Source organism: Micropterus salmoides, unplaced genomic scaffold (assembly GCF_014851395.1).
Source record: "Micropterus salmoides isolate LMB-PRFRI ecotype aquatic unplaced genomic scaffold, ASM1485139v1 Ms_hic_scaffold_14, whole genome shotgun sequence".
In the NCBI taxonomy this organism is placed as follows: Eukaryota; Metazoa; Chordata; class Actinopteri; order Centrarchiformes; family Centrarchidae; genus Micropterus; species Micropterus salmoides.
In genome coordinates this window covers 21685091-21710052 of record NW_024040485.1, presented here as the reverse complement: position 1 = coordinate 21710052, position 24962 = coordinate 21685091, and the positions used below count along the sequence as shown (strand labels likewise).

Sequence of the window (24962 nt, the reverse complement as noted above, 5' to 3'; positions counted from 1 at the left end):
TGAAGAAACATGCTCGGTGCTTCCTGGTCATTGTGTCTCTGTCCATGTCTGGGGGGGGTGAGGTGGCCGTTTGAAAGGTCAGAGTTCAACAGGCATAGTCAAGACTAAATAAGCCTGCGGTTTGCATGTGTGTATTTATTTCCTATGTTGGATGTTTTTAATCACTTTTCATGGCTTTCACATTGCTTTCAACTGGACAAAGGTACCCAATCTTGGCTATGAAATCACTGTTTATTTTTGTGAAAATATGTGTGTGTAATCCCTGAACGAAGCTTATGTGTCCCCTGTTTCTGCACAGTTACAAGTGCCAGTTCCTTTTAGCTGATGCTCTAAAATCTGCGGTATCTCTCTTGGACATACTTTCACATAGAAAACACCACTCGGTCTGTTTTTGCATGGGGTGTAAAACACTGGTCACATGGTGGGTGGGCTTTCACACTTCATCTCTGCTGTTCCCAAAATATTTTGTCTGGTGTTAAAGTTAGCAGAATTCAATTTAGTTTCCGCAGAACTGATTTGGTTTTGCTGAGTACTCCATGTGTGTCACTGTATGTCTTCCAGGACAAAGAACTTCACATGTACTGCATATCCATATCATTCTAATACTGAAAAATGTGTAGGAGTTAGAAAATTGTTTTAAGAGGTATGTGCATGTAGCAGATGTAACCACACCTGTTTCTCTTTATGGACTTTAAGGGAAAGACAATGACATTATAAATGCTATTGAGTTTAAAAATGTCTCTGCATGCAAATGAAAATAAAAGCAATCAGCAGTGAGAAAAAGAGGCAGGAAAGACAAGAGTGTGTTGCTTGTCAACAGTGCGCAGTCCTCTTATCTGTGGTGTGCCTGTGAACACATTTGTTCATGTGTGACTTTCTGCAAGTCATTTCTAATCCACCAACCTCAAAGTCATTTTCTTTGAATTCTAAATTGTGACTTTAAGGATGAAAACATGAGTTGACAGCATGCAAAACAACAGTATGGGAGGCAAAATGCAAAAGATCAAAATTTTGGAGGAAAGTCAAGCTCAGAAGTAGCTCAGGAAATGACCATCTAGAGTGGACAATCGTACTACCAGTATTACCCCTCATCCCATCCACCCACCACACCATCCGCACCCTGTTTGAACCATTATGAACTGCTGACCACTGCTGCTGTGGGATGACTGGACAGTTGCTTCTTTTCATTGTGAAATCAGTTCTGCAGAAACTGAGCTTGAACAACTGCAAAAAAGCTGTCCACAAGAGTGACTTTGACTTTTCTTATCTAACATTAAGAACATCTGCACCGAGAGTGACAGTGAGGGATATTATCTATTTCACTCGAACGGAAAAGCAGAACATCACGGTTCCTTTTTTTCATTAGGCCTAGCTGTTGATAGAGTCAACAGATGCACTATTGAAACACTGGTTCATCATTTGACTAAGTAATCGTTAAAGGATTTTTTCCCACTCAACAAAACGTGTCAAATGGATACTTGTCCACTTTATATAACATACTTAATACTTAAGTTGTATTCTTGTTGAATGCTTAGTTACTCCTGTATCAACATGTCTTATACAATAATCCAATTCTAAACTTCTGATTAAATCCCTGGCCTCCTCCTAGCTAGCTTTAAAGTCAGTATTGGCTGGAAACTAAGTACACTAGTACTTTAGGCCTATTTAAGCTTTTAGGTGAGTAATTCCCTTTTGTGCTACTTTGATAGGAAGTTTGAAAATTAGTTGCTTTCTTACCAAGAATTAGTTGAGAAGATTGATTTCACACGTCTGTACATTCAATACATTACATTTACTCATTTGCACTTTTATCCAAAGCAACTTACATTTGAGGAACAACATACAAGCATCAACAAAGTATCAATACAATACGAGAGCTACAACTGACAATACATACTAGCAAGAGCAGCAATAAATACTAGTAAGAGGTAATAGCACGTATGGCATCAGTCGGGTATATACCTAGGGAAAGAGAAGTTCTCAGAAGAGATGAGTTTTCAAGAGCTTCTTGAAGTTAGAGAGGGACGCCTCTGCTCTGATGGCGTGTGGTAGCTCGTTCCACCATTGAGGTGTCACAGATGAGAACAGCCGAGACTGGGATTGCTTTGTGTGAAGGGATGGCAGAGCCAGGCGGCATTCGTTGGAGGAGCCTAGCGGCCGAGAAGGAACGTAAGTTTGTATTATGGAGTTTAGATAGATGGGTGCAGACCGTAGTCACTCTGCATGCAGCATTAGTGACTTGAATTTGGTTCGGAAGGCCACAGGTAGCCAGTGGAGTCACTGAGTAATAGAGTGACTGTACAAGTCATGAGTCCTTTTGGGCTGATCAAAACCAGACGCGCTTCTCTGTTCTGAACCATTTGTAACGGTTTCACTGCACAAGCTGGAAGACCTGCTAGGAGGGCATTGCAACAGTTGAGGAGAGAGCCAACCATGGCCTGTACCAGAAGCTGGGTGGCGTACTGATTAAGGTAGGACCTGATTTTTCTCATGTTGTCTAGATCAAAGCAGCACGACTGAAAGACAGCAGCAACATGGTCTGAAAAGGACAGCTGGTTGTCAGTCTTGACAGCCAATTTTCTCACCACCCTGGTTGGAGTGATGGTAGAGGAGTCAATTTGTAGTTTGATGTTATGGTGGATAGATTGCTTGGCTGGATTGACCAAGAGTTCAGTCTCAGAGAGGTTTAGTTGAAGGTGGCAAGCCTTTATCTGTGCAGATATGTCCCAGAGACAGTCCGTGTTCCGCGCTGAGATGGTGGAATTGTCTGGCAGGAAGGATAGGTAGAGTTGCATATCGTCTGTGTAGCAGTGGTAAGAGAAGCCATGTGAGGGAATGATGTGGTGTGAATTGAGAAGAAGGGGAGAAGGGGCCCCAGCACTGAGTCTTGGGGCACCCCTGTGGAGGGGCAGTGGGAGGAAGATAATTGTCCTTGCCATGGTATTGTTGTCCTTGTACGGTAAATATGAAGCAATAACCAACAACTGGTTAGCTTATCTTAGCATAAAGACTGGAAGCACGGGGAAAAAGCTAGCCTGGCTCTGTCTAAAGGTAACAAAATCCATCTCTAAAGCTCACTAATTAACACATTACAGTCTTGTCGTTGACTTCCTGCAAAAACTGAGGTGTAAAAATTACAAGGTGCGGTTTTAATTGGGTCTGTGTGTGCACTATTTTTTACTTTTGTAAAATACCTTTACTACTATTTAGTATTATCTGGGAAATATTCGTATTTCCTTCCAGGACAGGAGTTAGTTGATAATAATTTTTTTCACAGATGAACATGGTTGCTGTGCTTTGATTTGTAGATTGTGTCACATTGCTCTTGGTGTCAGGTGTTGATCTTCTGGAAATCCTCTGACAGTCGGTTCCTGATCTTGGGATTCTTATCTGTGCAGTCTTGTGTCTGAATACATTCCTGTCCATGTCCATGAACTCTGGGAGCCCTCTAAATGACACCACAAGTATGATGCTCTCATATTAATCACAGCAGAGCTTCATGGGTGGGTCATCACCAGTCTGGGATTTGGAAAAAGGTGGATCCACAGTGTGAGGGGTAAGTTTCCTTATTTTTTGTTACTCATATCACTCTTACTAACTGCAGCTGAATGTCAGCTCCCTTGGGATGTGCTGTCTGTGTATTAGTCGTACTGGTTTATCATTCTCCAGGTTGTGCTTGTACTATGATTGTGCTAAAAATAGAGGTGTGTGTCAGAATGTGACGATTATAGGTGCTCTTGTCAACCTTGGAAACAGTAGTTGGACTAAATCTCAGCACAAAGTTTTACCATATTAAGTTAATTACACCATAATAAAGGTAATGAATTAAATATTTTAGTTCTGGATCCATTTTTTAATCTTCTCTCTCTCATGTCAGACTTCACTGTAGCGTCTCAGTCATAAAGAAACATGATGATGAGCTGACTAAATATGTTGCTCAGACACAACCGCTTATCTCCACGTCCGCCCAAACATATGGCCTCATAGACAAGAACCGATATTTATTTACAAGTTTGAATTCACACAGTATTATCTGTAAAAGAAAAAAACCCACAAAATCCATTCAGTAGCTGTTCTGAAGCTTTGGATCTCTCATGATGAACTTTGAGTATTTACCCACATATTTGCAAATGTTCAGTTGTTTATTGTCCTTGTTGGCTTAAAAACTGAGATTGAAAGTGGATTTTTGACCTTGGAAACAGTGCTTGGAAAAATCTCAGCACAAAGTCCATTTGGTAGCTGCTCTGGAGATTTTGATTGTATGACACCTGTACCATGTGATTAAAAATCAAGTTGTACATGTGTTTTGGGGTCGACAAAGTTCATCTCAGGAACTCACTCAACAGAAGAAGAAGAAAAAGAAACACAAGAAGAAGAAGTAAAAGAAGGAAGAAGAAGAAGAGTCATAACTGGGCCGACAACTCACTGTTAATTGTCTGTAATGTGAAAATATTTAACACTTAAATATTTATTAACAAATAGCAATTCTGTAAATCCATTGTCAATTTTGATACCTTTTTTTTGACATTAGCTTTGTAGCTCTGAACCCATGCAAACATCAGAACAAAGTCGGAGATTAATATCAATAAGTGCATGTATTGAATCAATCACTTTCAAATAACCATGCCAGCAGAGGTCAGAGGAGCTGAGTCTTGGTGGAGCAAGCAATGTGCAAATATGAGAAAATGCTCAGGACTCTTGTGGACAGAGACAGAAATCTGTCTCAGATTCTGATTCACTGGTCAAATTTTGTGACCTCTTTCTGGATTTAAAATCCACCCAAGCTTCAGAGATTTCATCATCTGTACGTTTCCAGCCCAAATCATCATGTTTTTTTTTTGAGTTGCTTCATTTCACAACATAGATGATACATCAAGAGAAGTTGCCTCACAAACTATCACATAGAGCATCCGGTTGTCTGAAAGCAAACAGGCCTCATCATCATTGCATGCCATCAAGCCATTAATGCTAATTTATTTGACTGTTGCTAAAATTTATGTTTAACTTCCCTGCAATGACTTCTAGTTAGTTTTAGGATGAATTTTAATATGTATATTTATGATTTTCATGTATTTATAAACTTGCCTCAAAATAACTGGTTGATACAGCGCAAATATGTCAGACTGCTGCTCACTGTACTAAAATCTAACACAGTGAAGCTGCTTTCTGTAGTTTTGGACACAAATTGTGGGGATTAAAATAAATTAAAACTGTCACTATAATATGTCATTACGACTTTGTTATTTGATTTTGATGATAGTAAGAATGATTTCCTATTATTTTTTATTATTTCACCCCCATCCTTGTTTTAAATGTATTCAAATTGTGTAAGTGTTGTTAAATTGTCTGCTCTTGTCTTTGTTTTTGTTTTGTAAAGCACTTCTGAGCTGCATTTCTTATTAGTGGAAACTGTTTATTGCTGGTGAAGGATTAAGCACATAATTGAGTAACAAACCCTTGTCTTTGAAGAACTTATTAATAAAAGAGAATAAACACATGCATGAAAGATTAAATGTAAGAGGAAACAATTTTCTGCCATTACAATTGGTACTGGTATCATTATTTAACAGGTGCTTATAACACCTGGCACAAATTATTAACAAATACAATACAACACACTTTCTCTATTTGGACAATTCCTGAACAGCTAAATTCACATCATTTTGCTTTCCAATGCATGTACAGTTAATTAGGCAAAATAGCAATGTATGATATCATATTGTTATATTACCTACATACTAAAGAAAAACTACTAAATCAATGTTGTGGAAGATGTGGGAACAACTGGCAATTTGACTTCCACTACAGTGGATAGAGAAAGTCAAACCCCTGAAAAAGTTCAGACTAAAGTGCAGCCCTGGCTAGTCTCAAACATTCCTCTTCAAGATGCAGACAACATGTTCTCTTTCATATTTTGCAATTTCTATATAGAATTATTAGACCAGGAATGGATATACAGTTTTTCTTGAACTGAAACAGTACACCATCTTGCAAAAAAGAGATTCAAAGCTAATCAAGTAGAGTTGGCAAAACAAATAAGTAAGGAAGAAACTAAATTTTTCATTTTAAGATGCATTGGCAGAGGATTTGGGATAAAGATAAGCCTACTAAAGGAAGGCATTTATAACAGATCCAGCAAGACGTCAGGTCACTAAAGAAAAGTAGGAAAAAAAGAGTGCCTGGTTAGTAGGAAAAGAATGGGACGCACTAAATTAATCTTTACACCTCACTGGGACGCATCCAAATAGTGGATCCTGTAATTCTTCTCTGTCCAAAATATGCAAATGGATTAAATACTTTTCTTCACCTTGACCTCAAAACAACCTTCACCTACACTTGTCTACAAAACATGGGACTGATTAAAATGATGTAAGAACAGTGTATCACGACAGTTGGTTGTAAATTCTCCTTTAAAAAGAAGAAGATGAGGTGAACCCATAAACTGTAGGCTATATAAAACCCCTGCTGTGCCCGTGTCGTTGCTGCCCCCTGTTGGTTCGTGGTGACCTCCGGTGCAGCAGGGGGCGCTGCGGCTCACGGCGCGTCCCGCTAAGGAAGAGCACCGGTCAGTCTTCCGCTATCCAGAGACGGCGTCTGAGACCAGAAGGAAGAGGAACAGAATACCCCTAAAATGGTGAGTGAAATCTATCGATATACATCCAGTGCCGAGTAATATGTGTGTGTTGAGATGTGTTTGATGGTAGAAGAGTGTCTCCGGTGGTTTGAGTGTCAGATGTTGCCGGATGTTTGCGGCCTCACTATGCCGGTGAGCCGCTGAGCTCCAGCGTGGCGCCTCCATGGCTGATGAAACTTCAGCTCAGCTACACCGCAGGACACTCTCACCAAGCGTTTAATAACTTATTAAAAAACTGTCACTGTCAACACCGTGAAGTGCGAATCATCTGACATACAATACTTTAGTATTTAGGTGAAGTGTGTCAACAGTTTCTCGGTCTTAACATCTTGACTCTGCATTTTCTCTCAGGGTTTCGTCAAAGTGGTGAAGAACAAGGCCTACTTCAAGAGATATGAAGTCAAATTCAGGAGAAGAAGAGGTATGGAAATATTTATACACCAGCTTCACAGCGTCGATACTGCGCATGCGCCAAGCCCCTCTTTAAATGTGTTAAAGCAGCTTCAGTAATCATTTGCTCTCGTTAACTCCACAGAGGGGAAAACTGACTTCTACGCCCGCAAGCGCCTGGTTGTGCAGGACAAGAACAAGTATAACACACCCAAGTACCGAATGATCGTCAGGTTCTCCAACAGAGATGTCTGCTGCCAGGTCAGGGAGCCAAGAGACTCGAGAGTGAAACTCATGCGGTCACGTGTTGAAAGTTACCTGACTCTCACATGCCTGCCTCTCTTTTCCAGATTGCCTATGCAAAGATTGAAGGAGACCAGATTGTGTGTGCTGCTTACTCTCACGAGCTGCCCAAATATGGCATCACTGTAGGCCTTACTAACTACGCTGCGGCCTACTGCACCGGGCTGCTGCTGGCTCGCCGGGTGAGAGCACGTATGCACACAAAGTGGCAGATATCAGCAGGCCACACATGAACAGGCCAGCAAGATTTGTGCAGAAATAGCAATGTGATGAGTGTTTGCTTCTCTTGTACCTGCTTCCTGCTCATTAGCTGCTGCACAAGTTTGGCATGGACCAGGTGTACGAGGGCCAGGTGGAGGTGACGGGAGATGAGTTCAATGTGGAGAGCATTGACGGACAGCCAGGCGCCTTCACTTGTTACCTGGATGCAGGCCTGGCCAGAACCACCACAGGGAACAAGGTGTTCGGAGCGCTGAAGGGGGCAGTCGACGGAGGGCTGGCTATTCCTCACAGGTCAGTATGAGGCGGGTGTCCTCTCCACTGTACTTGTGGTTTTAAGTGAGGATTCAAGGAAATATCTTTCCAGTTACAACAAATGTGCACTTGGGAGTTTTTTTCTTCCAAACAACTTAGTTTGCAAGTGTTCCCAAGTGGCACTTAAATGACTAAACCCTCTAACACAGTATTTACATCAATAAAACGCACTCTCCTCACAGAAGTATTATTTTTGCAAAAGAGGACATTAGTTTCCCTTTTTCTGTTTTCTTAAAAAACATTTCCTCTTGCGTAGACCCAATCATAGTTTTCATGCTGTGGGTCAGTGACGGTGTTGGCCCTGTTTGTGTTTGCTGGTTCTTGTCTGCTTCTTGATGATGATAGAAAGCATGCTGAGCAAAATGTAGTTGGTCCTTCATTTGCATTAGCTGATGTTTACTGTCCTTTCAAGACGGGGCTGAGAGAAGCAAGACGAACCAAAGCATACGCGTTCGGGGGGGGGATACACATTACAAGTGTAAAAATGATTCAGTCAAGTAAGAGTTGAAGTGTTTGGAAATGCTGGATTGTCTGAGTCCATCACTAAACCAGATGGGATCTCTGCTCTTCCTTGTTTCCAGTCTAAAGCGCTTCCCTGGTTACGACCCAGAGAGTAAAGAGTTCAACGCGGAGGTGCATCGGAAACACATCTTGGGCATGAACGTGGCCGACTACATGTCGTACCTGATGGAGGAGGACGAGGATGCTTACAAGAAACAGTTCTCTCGCTTCATCAAGAACGGAGTCACGCCAGACACAGTAAGAGAGCGGCTCCTCACTCACGAAAATAAGACACTGCACGACACTTTGAGACTACAGCAAAGCATCTCTGGCCATGGTTCTGTTTTCTTGCTCGATAAAGTAGCCTGTTAGTGTAAGGATGTTAAGTTACTGGAGGAAAAGAAAAAACAACTGCAGCAATAGATTAATGTTTTGGTGTTAGTTTTTTTAATTACATTAGATGCACATCACGGTTGTTGGTCACACCTCATCAAGTAAATTAATTGGTTCAGTTACTTTTTGTCAGGACATGGACATCTCAAAACAGGAAAAGTATTTCAACAGTAATGCTTCTTTCCTGAATGCTTCATGTAGAACTGACAAGCTGTAATCTTTGAAGTAATTTATAGCCGGCTGAGATTACTTTATTGCTGATATATCTTATCAGTGTATAGTTTGCTCAATACATAACCAGTTTCAGTACAGAAATACCCACAGCATGTTTGAGGTAATTTCGAAATAGTGTCTCAATTACATAATTTGTCCACCAGAGAGCAATGACATATCTGATTAATCATGAGTACGAAGAAAAGGAAAATGCTGAGTGCATTTTCCCAAAGTAGTTTTCAAACTGGGGTTTGATCAGTGTTATTGAACTATAAAATGTAGACACAGCTCAGATCTGGCTTGATGCAATACAGTATTTAGTTGCAGATTCCTTGAATAGCATGAGCTGCCTCTTGTAGATAGATGGTGACTGAAAGCTGTCTACCCAGTCCACATGGCATACAGAATGTCTCATAACATAATTTGGGTTAGTTTGACACAGATTGTGTTTGCTGGTTCTTGTCTGCTTCTTGATGATGATAGAAAGCATGCTGAGCAAAATGTAGTTGGTCCTTCATTTGCATTAGCTGATGTTTACTGTCCTTTCAAGACGGGGCTGAGAGAAACAAGACGAACCCAAGCACACATCTGTTATTGTATTGCAGCGCAATGACAGAAGCCAGACGAATCATCATGCACGGGTGAAATGCCTGTGTACTACATTTAATATACATGTGATTTTTGTTCTTTTCAGGTAGAAGAAATGTACAAAAAAGCACACGCCAACATCAGAGCAAACCCTGTACACGAAAAGAAACCCAAAAAAGACGTCAAGAAGAAGAGGTGGGTTCCTTATTTCCATATCGTAATTGCTTTTTTCCCTTCTCTAAGCCAGCATTGGTGATGCAGTAACATGAGACAAAATTGAAAGGTGAATTTTTCCCTGGTTCTTGAGGGCAGATTAAGACAACGTTACCCTTTAAAAAATAATAAATAAAATACCCACATCACATGGATACCCAGGGGAACTGTCCTTAACGCGAGCTCGCTGTCTAAGTATTGAATAGCTGTACTGGGAAGATCCCAGTGCTGAGCGGACAAACATTGTGCTGAATGTTAATGGAGTTGCTGCTGATGTCTCTTTCCGGGCAGGTGGAATCGCGCCAAGTTATCTCTGGCACAGAGGAAGGACCGCGTCGCCCAGAAAAAGGCCAGCTTCTTACGAGCACAAGAACAAGAAGCAGGGGACGGTTAGAGGCTTGCCACAACGCTCCCCTGCGAATACACACACACACACACACACACACACACACAAATAAATTTATTTCAAATGCAAGCTCTTGTTTCTGTCAATTTTTTTTTTTAACGAGTTTTGTGTTGAGTGGTTGTACTATTTTAAAAGAACATACAGGTGCTGGTCATAATTAGAATATCATCAAAAAGTTGATTTAATTCAGTAATTCCATTCAAAAAGTGAAACTGGGATATTATTCATTCCACACAACTATTTCAAAAGTTTTTCATTTAATTGTGATGATTAAAACTGACAACTAATGAAAATCCCAAATTCAGTATCTCCAAAAACTAGAATATTAAGACCGATACAAAAAAGGATTTTTAGAAATGTCCAACTGAAAAGTATGAACATGAAAAGTATGAACATGTACAGCACTCAGTACTTAGTTGGGGCTCCTTTTGCCTGAATTACTGCAGCAATGCAGCGTGGCATGGAGTCGATCAGTCTGTGGCACTGCTCAGGTGTTATGAGAGCCCAGGTTGCTCTGATAGTGGCCTTCAGCTCTTCTGCATTGTTGGGTCTGGCGTATCGCATCTTCCTCTTCACAATACCCCATAGATTTTCTATAGGGTTAAGGTCAGGTGAGTTTACTGGTCAATTAAGAACAAGGATACCATGGTCCTTAAACCAAGTACTGGTAGCTTTGGCTCTGTGTGCAGGTGCCAATTCCTGTTGGAAAATGAAATCTGCATCTCCATAAAGTTGGTCAGCAGCAGGAAGCATGAAGTGCTCTAAAACTAACTGGTAGACGGCTGCGTTGACCTTGGACCTCAGAAAACACAGTGGACCAACACCAGCAGATGACATGGCACCCCAAACCATCACTGACTGTGGAAACTTTACACTGGACTTCAAGCAACGTGGATTCTGTGCCTCTCCTCTCTTCCTCCAGACTCTGGGACCTTGATTTCCAAACATCAGAGAACATAACTTTGGACCACTCAGCAGCAGTCCAGTCCTTTTTGTCTTTAGCCCAGGCGAGACGCTTCTGACGCTGTGTCTTGTTCAAGATGGGCTTGACACAAGGAATGCGACAGCTGAAACCCATGTCCTGCATACGTCTGTGCGTGGTGGTTCTTGAAGCACTGACTCCAGCTGCAGTCCACTCTTTGTGAATCTCCCCCACATTTTTGAATGGGTTTTGTTTCACAGTCCTCTCCAGGGTGCAGTTATCCCTATTGCTTGTACACTTTTTTCTACCACATCTTTTCCTTCCCTTCGTCCCTCTATTACTGTGCTTGGACACAGAGCTCTGTGAACAGCCAGCCTCTTTAGCAATGACCTTTTGTGTCTTGCCCTCCTTGTGCAAGGTGTCAATGGTCGTCTTTAGGACAGGTCTTCCCCATGATTGTGTAGCCTACAGAACTAAACTGAGAGACCATTTAAAGGCCTTTGCAGGTGTTTTGAGTTAATTAGCTGATTAGAGTGTGGCACCAGGTGTCTTCAATATTGAACCTTTTCACAATATTCTAATTTTCTGAGATACTGATTTTGGGGTTTTCATTAGTTGTCAGTTATAATCATCAAAATTAAAAGGATTGAACACTTCAAATATATCAGTCTGTGTGGAATGAATGTATACATTATACAAGTTTAACTTTTTGAATGGAATTACTTAAATAAATTAACTTTTTGATGATATTCCAATTATATGACCAGCACCTGTATTTCTTGTTTTGGTTTTCGTTATTACACCCATGGATTTTTATAGGGATAATGCGAAAGCATCATATGAATCAAAGTATAACTTGCGGGTGCGTTAAACAGAACTGAACAGAGTCAACAAGTTACGGTGAAGTGGCATGTAGTTTAATTGTGCAAAATCATGCTGGTCTCTTCAACAAGTAAACATTTTTACATTTTTAAAATACAAAACAGCAGCGTTGACCACAAGCCTTGACAACGGGTCACGTCTGTTCTGAATTCATTTTAAAGTGGTAAAACAAGTCAGGTTGTCAACTCCGCCACAGCAACTGAACAGCAATGTTTGAATGGGATTATGGAAAAATACTTTTATACAGCATTCAAATGTGATCACAGAATTTGACAAAAGTTCTCCACCATCACTGGTGATAAACATTCAGATGACTTAAGCATGATCTCTATGGCACTGAGACATAAAATCTAAAAACAATGACACAGCAGATTACCACAAATGCTCTTTTCAGTGAGAAATACAAGTAGAGAACATTCACAAACCAAATTAAATACATCTATATTTCTCTTTGTCAATGCAGCATTGACGATGCCACTAGTGTTGCAGGTGGAGAATCTACAGCAGAGTGAAGTACACTGACATACAGTAAAACACTGACAGACAAATGTTAACACATTGTCCACTTTAAAGCTAACGAACTGCCTCGCTTTGTTGTGCAGATGAGTGACAATTCAAGGAAAAGCCTCCAGAACAGCTTCAGTGCTCCTTGGCATAGATTCTTCAAGTCTCTGGAGGCAGTGTCATCCCTTAAATTTCTCCATAAATTTGTAGTTTTTTCCTTTAATGTGCCACCAATCTGTACTTGGTAAGTGTGGTGATAGCCTATATTTTTATTCTGGTCAACTACTCCCCTAAGAAAACTCTAAAGATAGTTTGTCTCTCACTAAATTTTTTTCCAGAATAGACCTCTCTTCATTATGATGAACATTGGCCCTGTAGTGTCCAACAAACACCCTGTTTGCTCCTTTTGTTTGGCATTTCTGCTTTTTTATAATAGCGATAACTGGAGAGAGAAGGGATGACATGCAGCGAAGGGTCCTGGCTTGAACACAAACCCAGGCTGCTGTGGTAAGGACTCAGCTTTGATATGTGGTACGCGCTCCACTGGGGTGCCCCCGTTTACTCCTCTTTGAGTAATGTTGGCAAAAAACTACAGTGCCCAGTTGTTTTAGGAAATGAATTAGTCTTTTTCAAAAATGAAATATAGAATATCACCAGCCTCAACGTACACTCCCTGATTATGTTAACGTGTAACAACAAAATTAAGGAGCTTTCATTACACCGCCTTTGACAAGTCTCAGATTTAATTCCTGTTTTCCCTAAACAGAATAAACCCATCTTTGATGAACCTTGTTAGCCCATACGCATCAGCGTGATTTTGTGGCTCAAACAGCAACTTGGTCTCCCAATTCTTGTGACTAACAACTAACTCATCTGTTTACAAGTCTGTTTTTCAAGACGTGCCCCTGTAACATTCAACTGCGGTGAAAAATACAATCCAATCTAATGTGGCTGCATTTAGTGTGACTGATGGCAACATGCAATCATTCCGTTTATTTTAGTCTTATGGATTTGGACGTGTTTTCCAGGCCCACGAACTGGTGAAACTGGGGGTAGAGGAGGTAGGGTCTCCTTCACCTTGACCATTCATAAGTGTTAAGAGTTGATAAAAATTACTTTGTTAAATTTGCTATTCCTAAATCACAGCATCTTTAATAATCGGCTCCGTGTGAGAAACTGACTGGCATGATTTCAGAAGGACATCCTCGCCTCGTCACGAGTCCTTGGTGTGTGAGATCTGTCTCCACAGCAGAGCTTTCAGGTTGTTGAGGATAAGCGAGTGCTCCATGTTCATCTGTCCAGCATTACCCTTGAGAGCCATGCAAGCGTACAACTGCCTCTCGAGCTCCTCCCTCAGCTCTGACGGTGCTCCACGCAGGAGGTAGTCCTTCAGTGTCCCACATGCCTTGGCCAAGTTTGGCTGAACTGGCTCCTCCTTGCACCGTTTCTCTGACACATCACATGACGTCCGGCAGTCCACCCCGTAGACACAGTCGGCATCAGTCTCACACTTCAGCACCCGCATTTTGCGTTTGAACTCGTTCTCAGGAACCACCGCTCGGGTGTTAGTCAGACGGAGCTCATGGCGGTCGGTATAACCAAAGTGTGCCGCGGCAATATCGCAGATCAGAAAGCTGCCATAGGTGCCGTGGAAGATGTCCTCCACCAGCTCCAGCAGGCCCATGGAGATCTTAGCTTTGCGAGGCCATGAGGGGGTGAACCACTGGTCCATAGTGCGCTGCAAGCTGCTGGGCACCCAGGATACTAGCGGCCAGGGAAGAGACAGACCATACAAGGGCCCGTAGGGAACTCGCTCCGTCATGTACAGGTCCCCACAGTAGCCCAGTAAGCGAGGAGTGTGTCCACGGTCCTGGAGCAGCAGGCCCAGCAGCACCTCAAATACACAGAGCACAAATCTGTCAAGGGCTGGAGAAAATGAGAGCCAAGACATCATATATGAAAACACAAATGTATTTTGTGGCTTGTTATTATACCTCATCCATCTGCAAGAGGGCCCATGTAGAGCGGGCTTCTGGCAGTGACACACGTCCATCTTTGTTGCCATCAGCGACAGAGAGGATCTGGCTGACGAGGGTGGCGAGGTTAGCCTGCTCTCCAAGCTTGGACTAGTGGAAAGAGAGTGGAAACAGCAACTCAAAGAGGGTCCTTTCAGTCTTTAGTCCGCCACAGACTAAAATTTGCAGTTCTATAAGAACCTCTCTAACTCACGCCCTTTACCTTAAGGTGATTAAAGACCATCTCTCGGAACTTCTCCACTGATGTGCCTCTGGTGGGCTTGTCGAACACGGGGGCTTCTCTCCGTGGCTCCGGCTCCTCGCCCAGCTCGTAGTGCGCGACCTCCCCCAACCTACAGCGGACGATCCCATCATGGTCTCCCCAGCTTCCTGTGTACACCTGGCAAACACAATGCCAAAACAAACATTTAACACATTGAACATTACGAGTAGTAGAGTTACACGTTTAACAGGATGTTAAATGTTCCCACCTGGTTATTGGGCAGCATAGACAAACACCGGCCCATGTAGAGTGTTTCTTTGTCGCACAGACTGCTGCAGGCAGAGCCATCGATGATTCCCCTCCTGTATTTATCACACTTGAAGAAAATACGGGAAGTGTGATTTCACGTTAAGCTTTTTTGCCATTTTATTCATCCATTAGAATCTATCATTATCAGGCCCTGGGTGTCCCTAATCACAACAGAGGAGGGATGTTACTTTTCTAGGTCTTATACTTGGGCTGGACAATAAAACAATAACAATAATAATAATAATGAAATAAAAAAAAAATTTCAATAACAATATAACGAATGTTCAATAGATATTCAATAAATGTTTGATTTTATTCACTTGAATCATATACGAATTAGGACTTCATTTTTTATTAAGATGGTTATTTTGTTGAAGTGTTGACCAAGACGAGTTTAAACCACAATTGACCATCAGGTTTCTTCAACTTTCACTCAGTAGCAAAAATCAGCCTTTAAACTCAAAAGAAATAAAGATTTGATACTTTGACTATTATACTATATACTATTGATATCAAAAGAAATTAAACTTTTTATCGTGATAACATTTTTGGCCATATCGTGCAGCCCTATCTTAAACAGAGATCAGATTATATCTTGACTTGTGTCATTTTCAAATAACAACCACTTATAAATGATTGAGGTTGACACACCAGCAGGCCAGAGGTTCATCATGCAATGGTAATTACAAACTAAAGGTCAATTACAAAACTTATTTAAAGAGGTCATATTATGCTTTTTTTGGGGGATGTTTCCCTTTCGTTTATTTAGTTATATATCTATTTTGTGCATGTAATAGGTTTGCAAAGTGAAAAGGCCCAAAGTCCAACCCAAAGGGAGTTACCATCTCTCACAGAAAACACTGCTCCTGAACTGCCTGAAAACAGCTGCATAGTAGTCCAGCCTTTACTTCCATAAACTATCTGCATCACTTTGTAACAGGTGTCATGCTCGCCAAACAGCTAGTGTGGCACAACCTCAAAAAACACTGGTGGAGAAATACACTGAGCTGCAACACACACAGTGACAAGACGCCTGCTGCCTCCCTTCACCCCACCTTCCCTACTGAACATTAGATATCCTCCAGGCAGTCAACGGACATAAAGTTGTTACTGTGATGTACAGACAGTGCACAGTTAAATGTTACATATGAAAGATAAATTTGTTACAAATGAATAACTTTTATTTTTATGTTTTATTTAAAACTCTTGCTCCAGTCTAGGCTGCAAACCTGGTTCGGGAACATCTACAGCTGAACTGAAGCTGTGGTTACCACCTAATCAGGGCCTGTCCTACTCTGCTTCTGATTGGCTAGCAGTCCTGAACTAGGTATTGCGCATGTTCAATTCCCAACAAAGATTTTATAGAAGTGAGATGCTTCACTCAACACACAGGGTAAAAAGGAGGTGCTTAAGCAATGTGCAGAATGACAAAAAATATGGTGTTTTGACGCCATGTAAACCTGTTCTGGTACAACCCCTAAATAAGATATTGAACCTGAAAATGAGCATAATATGACGTCTTTAAAATAACAGGGTCTAAACAAATGAGATAAATGAACAAAGCCGTCACTTACAATGGCGTTCTTGCACTCGTGTCCTCTGCACAGCTCTGTGTAAGCAGAGTATTGCACATAGAGCACCCAGCTCCCCACCAGCACAGTCAGCCACGTAAGGAACAGGTACTTCACCCGCACAAAGGAGATCCGAGCCTGCGAAGGGCGAGCAGAAATAGAAACTCTTAAATTGATCCACATCCTGAAAGTATGCCAGATTAACTATATACCAGATTAGTCCAACAATTGATATAGAATTTGTTCACCCTGTGTAATCTTGAAAATGTTCATGTTGTTTTTCAGTGTCCATTCATGTAATAAAATTATTAATCTATGTATCCAGCCTGAGGTATACTGCCTGTATTAACATGTTATACAAGCAGAGTAAGCCAAAAGGGCATAGATTCAAGCAATACTTTTGCACTCCCTAATCAAACTTAGTCACATAATAGGTTACTGTGGTGAGAGCATGGGAGTGTCCCATAACAAAATGCTTGCTGGCTGATTAGTCGCCATGTGCAAAAATAGCTCATTAAGCTGGAAAATGGTTTGGAGGTATAGATTCAGTTGTTCCAGAGAGACATTCCACTCTGGTTTTGTCTCGTTAAAAAAACAAAGCAAATAACATCAAATTAGGGCCCATGTCACAGGATCCACACATCACGTCTCACATGGCCCCTTTGGACATAGGCCCTTTTGTTGTTTCTGCCATATTGTGGAAGTTAATGCTAGTGATGGGAAAAGTCACTGTTTTGAAAGACTCGAGTCACCAAATCTCGTTCATTAAAATGAACTAATCTTTTTGTGTGTCATTTCGTTCATTTTAACTAGGCTGGTTATTGCTGCGCTGCAGCCCTCTAGTGGGCGATTTAAAAAAAACAGCGCAGTTCTCAAACACAGAAGGCTGCCTGGCTTGCTCTAATTGACAAAGTATAATGCACAAATTCACCTCTTGATCTTTCTCTATCATGGTTCTATAAAGCCCCATGGAGCCACAACCAAATTAAATCCGTCCATTTTCACAATCTTTCCTGAGTATACTATCAGACCAGCCGTAGATACTGGTCATATAATTAGAATATCATCAAAAAGTTGATTTATTTCAGTAATTCCATTCAAAAAGTGAAACTTGTATAATTTATACATTCATTCCACACAGACTGATACATTAATTGTCAGTTTTAATCATCACAATTAAATGAAATAAACATTTGAAATATATCAGTCTGTGTGTAATGAATGAAAATAATATCCAAGTTTCACTTTTTGAATGGAATTACTGAAATAAATCAACTTTTTGATGATATTCTAATTATATGACCAGCACCTGTGTATATATATAATTATAATTACTATCACTATATCTCTAAAGTGCTCATTCATACAGTAGCCTAACGCCTATCCATGAGTAAAATCTATACATTAACATCAGATTTACAGGGAATATATTGAAGTAATAACACACTAGATGAATAAAACACACTCTTATTAAAATTTTACTAATTTAATAATAATCTCAAACACTGCAGGTTGTTCACCAGTGAGGAGCGGTGAAACAACAGCACAGCTCTGTCGATAAATAAAAAGTAAAAGTTAAGTTGCGTTCTCTGGCGGACCGGATCAGCTGTTAGCTGTAAACACTAGCAGGACTAAAGTTACGGTGCGGCTGTGTTCAAACTATAACTTAGCACAACATCACTGCGCTGTAATAACGTTATGCTTTATTAAATGTCACAAAATTATCAAAATAGATATTAGATAGGCTATATGTCAGTCCAGTGATTGTTACCTGACAGCAAGACTTGCCTCTCATTCCCGGTGCTGGCAGTAAGTCAGCCTGCCGAGTGAAGAGACTCCGAGGAGGACACGTGAGCGCTGAACGATTAGTTCATTCCTGCTCCACAGTAGCCGAGATGTCACGTGAAAAATGAACGACTCAAACCCAGAGACCCACAGTTATGAGTCCTGAACTAATCAATTCTGTTTCCTGTGTTGCCTGCTTACCACTGCCTGTAGCCAGCTGTCACGTGACAAATGAACGACTCAAACCCAGAGAACCACAGTTGAGAGTCGTGAACTAATCAATTCTGTTTCCTGTGCTGACGGAGATCATGCAGCTGCTGAACTGAACGCATACGTGAATTACCGAATTACTCACAACCCGTTCCTCCTGAGTGACATACAAGATTAGGTCAAAAGAAACGTTCTTTGAACGACACAACACAAGTTAATGCAGTCAGTTACTTTTCACAGTGATATAAAAACAGAAATCATCAGTCTTAATTTTTTTTTTGTATCTTTGACATTAAAAATCCCAACATTTACAGAACATCAAAACTCAAAAGAAAGAACACAGGAATCTAAAGGCAACACGGTCAAAAAGAACAGAACGAGATATAAACGCATTGACGGGTTTCTGTGCAACGTCATGGTCATCACCGACCGAGATGCGCGCGCAACCAGGGGGCAGAAAGCAGCCCTGTCTTCGCGGCATATCTAATGGCAGTGTTGGGCAAATTACTCAGAAATTGTAATTAGTTACTTATTACTCATTTAAAAATTAACAATATTACATTACCGATTACTGGGTATTTAAAGTAAATAGTCACGTTACTCGTTATGTTACAATTACTTTCGACCACCCCACCCCATCCTTAAAAGTGACAGAAAACCTGTTCAGCAGCGCATTTTAGAAATAAATCCACTTTACTGGAACAATAATTTAGTTAACCTGAGGAGTCAACCAGCAGCCTCTCAGACCAGGAGATGCTGTGTCATATAGGCTATGGGTATAGGCTATTTAAAAATAATTTTAAAAAACAAAGCAGGTCCTTCCCGACATTTTAGCTAATCGAGTAACGTTATTCATAACAGCAATGAGTATGATTTTTACGAATTACGTTTTTTAACGCCACTGTCCGAGCATAAATTAGTACAAAGTTACAAAGTTTACAACAATGTTCTTTGCATCTCTGAGTGTGACACAGCTAGGCTTAATGGCAGTACAGTATAGCTCTGGAAAGAATGCCCCTCTCACTCGTTCTTCCATTAGCCTTTTGGCTAGCAGCTGTGCGGGAACAACATTACGCTAATTGTCGCTAACCTGCATGAAGCACAAACAAACAGATATTAAGTCAACAAAAATTGACAAACAATGCATAATCTACTTTGATTGCAGTGGTTGACTACAGTTTTCTGACCGGCTACCAAAGCGCTTTTGTCCCCTGGCTGCGCGTGCATTCAGTAAAATCCAAAAAATGAATTCCCATTAAAAATATTTTGAGCCCAAAACTGCTTCTGAACAACAGCTAAAGATTTAAGCTGTAAGTGGCTGCTGCAATCAAGTGAAAGAAATTAAGAAAACTAAGTTGTTGGACAGCGCAGTAAAAAGTCATTTAGGTCAAACTTGCTTGTTAATCACAGTGTGTGACTTCTGCAGTTTGTACTTAAGAGGGATAAAGTGCATTTGATTCTCACTCTGATCACATGGCAGGAACGGCTTATGTTGTGTGTGTTTTTGGCAGCATGCTGTTCCTCTCTATTCAGCTCCAGCACAGTTTCCAAATCCCAGCAAAATATGCACCCAGTGAGGCAGAGACCAAGCACAAGCCTTTTTTTATATCTTTGATGTGCTGTGATTACTGTGCTTGGTAAACAGCTCAGGTCTGGGCAGAAGATCTTTGTGTCCATACAAACTGCAGCAGAAATTGGTTAAAAACGGTGTAATTACTCAGAAATTCAGTCATTAGTTAGAAATTCAGGTTAAGGCATGTGACTTCTCTGTGGGGTTTGAACATGTTTAAAAAACCTAATGAGGTCCTGGGCTTTTTCATGAAATTTGCTCACATAAAATATGCAACACATCCCCACTGTGAGCTACAGACTTCACAGAAAGGCAAAGGGAGGACACATGAAAGCCATAATCTTCCTGCTTTCCATTCCCTTTGGTGCATTTCACAAAAATTGTCCATTCGGCAGTTAGAGAGAACAGTGGCTTCATATTAGCTGTAGAGACGACTCCTCTGCAGAGCTGCCTGTTTTTTAAACGCTCCATGTCCCAAAGAGATGAACAAAAAGATAGTGGGCCTCCAGGGAGGGAACACAAGGTGCTAGGGGAGTACAAAGCAACACACCACAATCAGAACTGACTCCTTTGGCACGCACTGTATGTTGGTGCTGTACGTAGGAAATGTAGGCGCATGAAACACACACAGACAGTATGGTGGGATAAAAGAGTCATGTGTGCACATTGTGTCTCAGCACGTCTGTGCAAACACATGATGTAAGAAGTGAAACCCGAGAAGCAAAGAGTTTTATCCTTCACTCAACTGTGTCTTTTTTCCATCACTTCTTATTGTCTCAGCTAAGAAGACATTAGATAAAGTTAATTGATACCACGCAGGGAATGCAAGTGTCAAAAAAGCAGATGTACATGTACTGTAGTAACTATACAATAAAAACTGTAAAATCAAACTGAGTAAAAAGAAAGTTAAGTAAATAAATACGATTATTACACTTGAAGAAGAGTGGAAAAAGGAAATAAAAGAAACCTATTCCACCTAAAGGAAAAGGCAGAACATGTCCCCTGTATAGTAGTATAACCTAGTTGCAGTGGCAGTGGATAGTGCAAGTTACGGATGATAATTGGAGATGGTAATGTGTAGTGTGCAAAACACAAAACCTAGTGCAAACTGTAGGGTTACCAGCTGTCGACGGTTAGATTCAGTTACTGAGCATTAACCCTCATGCAGTATTGAGATCTTACAGTCCAGTCACTACAGCAGAGACAAAAGACCTGCAGTATCACATTTTTCTATACTGTGGATGGAGCAGCCTGGAGCGGTACTCGCGGATCCATATAGGGATTGGGAGGTGTTGCCTATGATGGCCAGTCGTTTGGCAATCATCCTTTTTCTCTCCCACTTCCTCTATAAACTTCATGAACTCCTCAGGACAGAGCTGGCTGTCCTCATCAGTTTATGTCTTCTTCCTCCCCAGCAAGACCACTGAGGTCATCCCAGAGTGAAATAATATCTTTACGGTCTCATTAATTCCTTCTTTATATAATTAAGTCCCAAAAACAGGTCACAGGTTATAGTTCTTAAGAACTACAAGGTTGGTATCAAAGAGACTGAACAGGAAAGACCCGAAGCTGGCTTTCATGTGGCTTTTTGAACTCTGGTACTTCAAAAAAGCTTTGAAATTCAAAAGCCATTTATCTGGCTTAAATCAAGTAGATATTCAGAGGTTATGTGGTTTGGTTAATCCAGTACAGTAGTGATCCAAGTAACCTTGCAAACCTGTTTCTTGGAACAGCCCTGTGGACCTTAGTGCAAACCAGACACTTTGTCCTGTAACAGACCTGGATACCCTGCTTCTGGCACTACATTTTGGTGTGTCACCAATCCAGCAGGTCCACTAACAAGATTTCTTTTTAGATTTGGCAAAATCTGAATGATCAATTTATGCATAAAATGCACAAATTGGTTTACATATCATAGCAATGCCAAATGTACTTATCCAGAATTGTCCCTCTGCTTGCACATACAAACTCTGTACCAAAACAGGAACATGAGGAACCCTGACAAATCACACAACACAGTAGCCTATACAAACACATACAAGATCAGTGTGGCCAAAAATGTAGAAGTAAAAGAACTATGTAAGAAGTAAAAGTATACTCTAATTATAGAGATCTCCTCAGGATTAAAAAAAACAATTCTGCACACAGTGTTGTTTGTCTATGTTTGAGTGTGTGTGGCTGTGAATGAGGACATGTAGCTGGTCTTAATAAATAAAATAAATTAACCAGCCAGTGTAGTTAAATATTGTCTGAAGCCAGATGAAATCAGCTCTGCTAACATGTTTCCCCTCCTGACGTCCATATGTCTCAGCTGTCAGAGGACTTCAGCCCTCAGACTGTAGTCCATCCAAAGTTGTGATGACTTTACATTACAGCATACACTGTACTCTGTGTTGTAATGGAGCAATATGGTTACTCCATATTCTCTTCCTCTTGCATAAGCTCCTTACTGTACTGGGGAAAGCTGCTGGAGGCAGACAACTCGTGCCCAAACCACAAGGTTGAACTTTATTATCCAACCAAAAGGATTACTGCTGCTCTGGCACTATTGGGGATGATGAAACAACTGTAAGCTGTGAATGAATGAAGTATTTGCATATTTTCAGTCAAATGTGAGGAGAGAGGAAAACACAAAATGAAGTGAGATAAACAGAGATTCCTTCATGGCCTGGGTAACAAATCCTGGCATGGATTACCTATTTGTCCTCACGTGTTATACTCTCTGTGGTAGGCCTGTATTCTGCTCTGTACTAACCATATCAGGATCAGCTGATAGACTCAATTTGATCTTTCATCAGCAGTCACATTCCTCAGGTATTGTTAAGCTCCCCAGCAAACCCAAATGAGCAGCCAGAGGAGGTACATGTTTACTGCCAGCTGTCAGCCTGATGTGACACCACGACGATCCCATCATACACAGGCTCACAGTCAATTAAAACACACCCGCAGTAGGCTATATAACTATAATCCGATGTGCAGAGCAATTACGGAGCAGTGATATTACCTGGAAGTAGAAAGACTTTTTCACCCAGGCCCGTGGAAACAGACCCTTCGCCATCACAAAAATAGATCATCTCAATACGTGGACCTGGCTGTGGGAGATCATCCAAAATAACACGGGGGGGAAAGCGTCTTGCACGTAAAACACCTCGTCTCGTTTACACAGCAGGCAAAAGCGTCTGCATATTACCCGGTTTGGGTCCCACTATGGTCCTCCTCCCCGCACTGTCGTTCTGACTTGTCCGGTCGAACCGCTCCGATATTGCACTTTGCCTGCGCCTCTGCTCTTTGCAGCAGCTGCTGATTTTCAAGCAAAGCAACAACATACCTCAAGCTGGAAAAAAAACACGTAGGTTCACGGCGCAGGCGCAGCGTGTTCGGCCTTCCAAATAAACCTCTTTTTAGGTTGAGGTCGTCGACCAAACTGACGAAATGTGTGACAAAGTGGTTTCACTTGTGCGCGGATATAATCGAGTCATTATGAGTTTTGTGAGGCTGCATAACTCTAAAAGCTACGACCGGGTCAAGTTAGCAAGCACGAGTAAAATAAACTTCCGCTAAGTCTTCTGCAATTAAAGCCAGAGGGGTCTCTCTGCTGGCTCCAAGAGGACAGGACAACCCAACTTTAGTACAAGACGCGACCATTTCCAAATCTTTGTGGTGCTCCAATATAATAAAGTACCAGCATTTTTGGTGCTTAATAAATATAACCAGATAGGGTTTTTTCTATAATCTTTCTATATTTACATATCACACTTCTGTTAATAGTGTTACTACTTAATAGGCTACTACTTTATTTTGCTATTTATCATTACAATTTTGTTAATACTGTATAATAGCCTACTGCTATTTATCATTACACCTCTGTACTAATACTGTTCTTTACTGCTATTGCCACCTCTATTAATACTGTATAATACTGCAATACTGCTCTTTAGTGCTATTTATCATAACACTTTTGTTAATACTGTATAATACAGCCCTTTATTGCTATTTATCATTACACTTTTGTTAATACTGTATAATACAGCCCTTTACTGCTATTTATCATTACACTTTTGTTAATACTGTATAATAAAGGTCTTTACTGCTATTTATCATTACACTTTTGTTAATACTGTATAATACAGCCCTTTACTGCTATTTATCATTACACTTTTGTTAATACTGTATAATAAAGGTCTTTACTGCTATTTATCATTACACTTTTGTTAATACTGTATAATACAGGTCTTTACTGCTATTTATCATTACACTTTTGTTAATACTGTATAATACAGGTCTTTACTGCTATTTATCATTACACTTTTGTTAATACTGTATAATAGCCTACTGTTACTATACTACTTCCTTATATTCTCTACTTACCAACTTCTACTATTATTTCTATTTCTTTTATGCCATGCGAGTATCTGTAACAAACAATTTCCCCTGGGGGATCGATAAAGTATTCTGATTCTGATTCTGGTGCCTAAAAACCAAACCAAGCTGAGACCTTTTAGAGGGCGTGTCCCGTAGTACTGTGGAGCCGCGGATAGACCTAACGTTACTTGTTTTATTGTTTAAATAATAGGACAACGTCATACACAACTTCCGGTTATAACAGCCAAATTTAAAATAAGATCACTAACGTTACACCATGATGTTGTAGCCGCAGTGAGTGGCCACAGTTGGTGTAAACACCGCCTCGTTTAACCTTTAAATAAACATGTTATGTCAACAGCGAAAATGTCTGACCGTTTATTAATAATGCTGACAACGTTATTTTAAGGTATTTTTATCCACATCAACAGAAA

General features: G+C 40.8%; 2 protein-coding genes across 2 annotated transcripts; one reads left to right on the top strand and one right to left on the bottom strand.

Moving 5' to 3' along the window:
• Nucleotides 1-6489: 6489 nt before the first annotated feature.
• rpl5a (ribosomal protein L5a) lies at nucleotides 6490-10235 on the top strand. The gene is made up of 8 exons (XM_038718356.1): nucleotides 6490-6634; nucleotides 6986-7055; nucleotides 7170-7285; nucleotides 7375-7509; nucleotides 7638-7840; nucleotides 8443-8620; nucleotides 9663-9751; nucleotides 10061-10235. Exons 1-8 carry the CDS (start codon nucleotides 6632-6634, stop codon nucleotides 10161-10163), a joined length of 897 nt encoding a protein of 298 aa, XP_038574284.1. The 5' UTR covers nucleotides 6490-6631; the 3' UTR covers nucleotides 10164-10235.
• Nucleotides 10236-11992: 1757 nt separating this feature from the next.
• On the bottom strand, nucleotides 11993-23718 carry dipk1aa (divergent protein kinase domain 1Aa). Its single transcript, XM_038718355.1, has 6 exons — nucleotides 23171-23718; nucleotides 16605-16739; nucleotides 14990-15097; nucleotides 14722-14898; nucleotides 14478-14609; nucleotides 11993-14377 (listed from the first exon to the last, which is right to left on the bottom strand). The coding sequence occupies exons 1-6, from the start codon at nucleotides 23222-23224 to the stop codon at nucleotides 13697-13699; spliced, it is 1287 nt and encodes a 428-aa protein (XP_038574283.1). The 5' UTR covers nucleotides 23225-23718; the 3' UTR covers nucleotides 11993-13696.
• Nucleotides 23719-24962: the final 1244 nt, after the last annotated feature.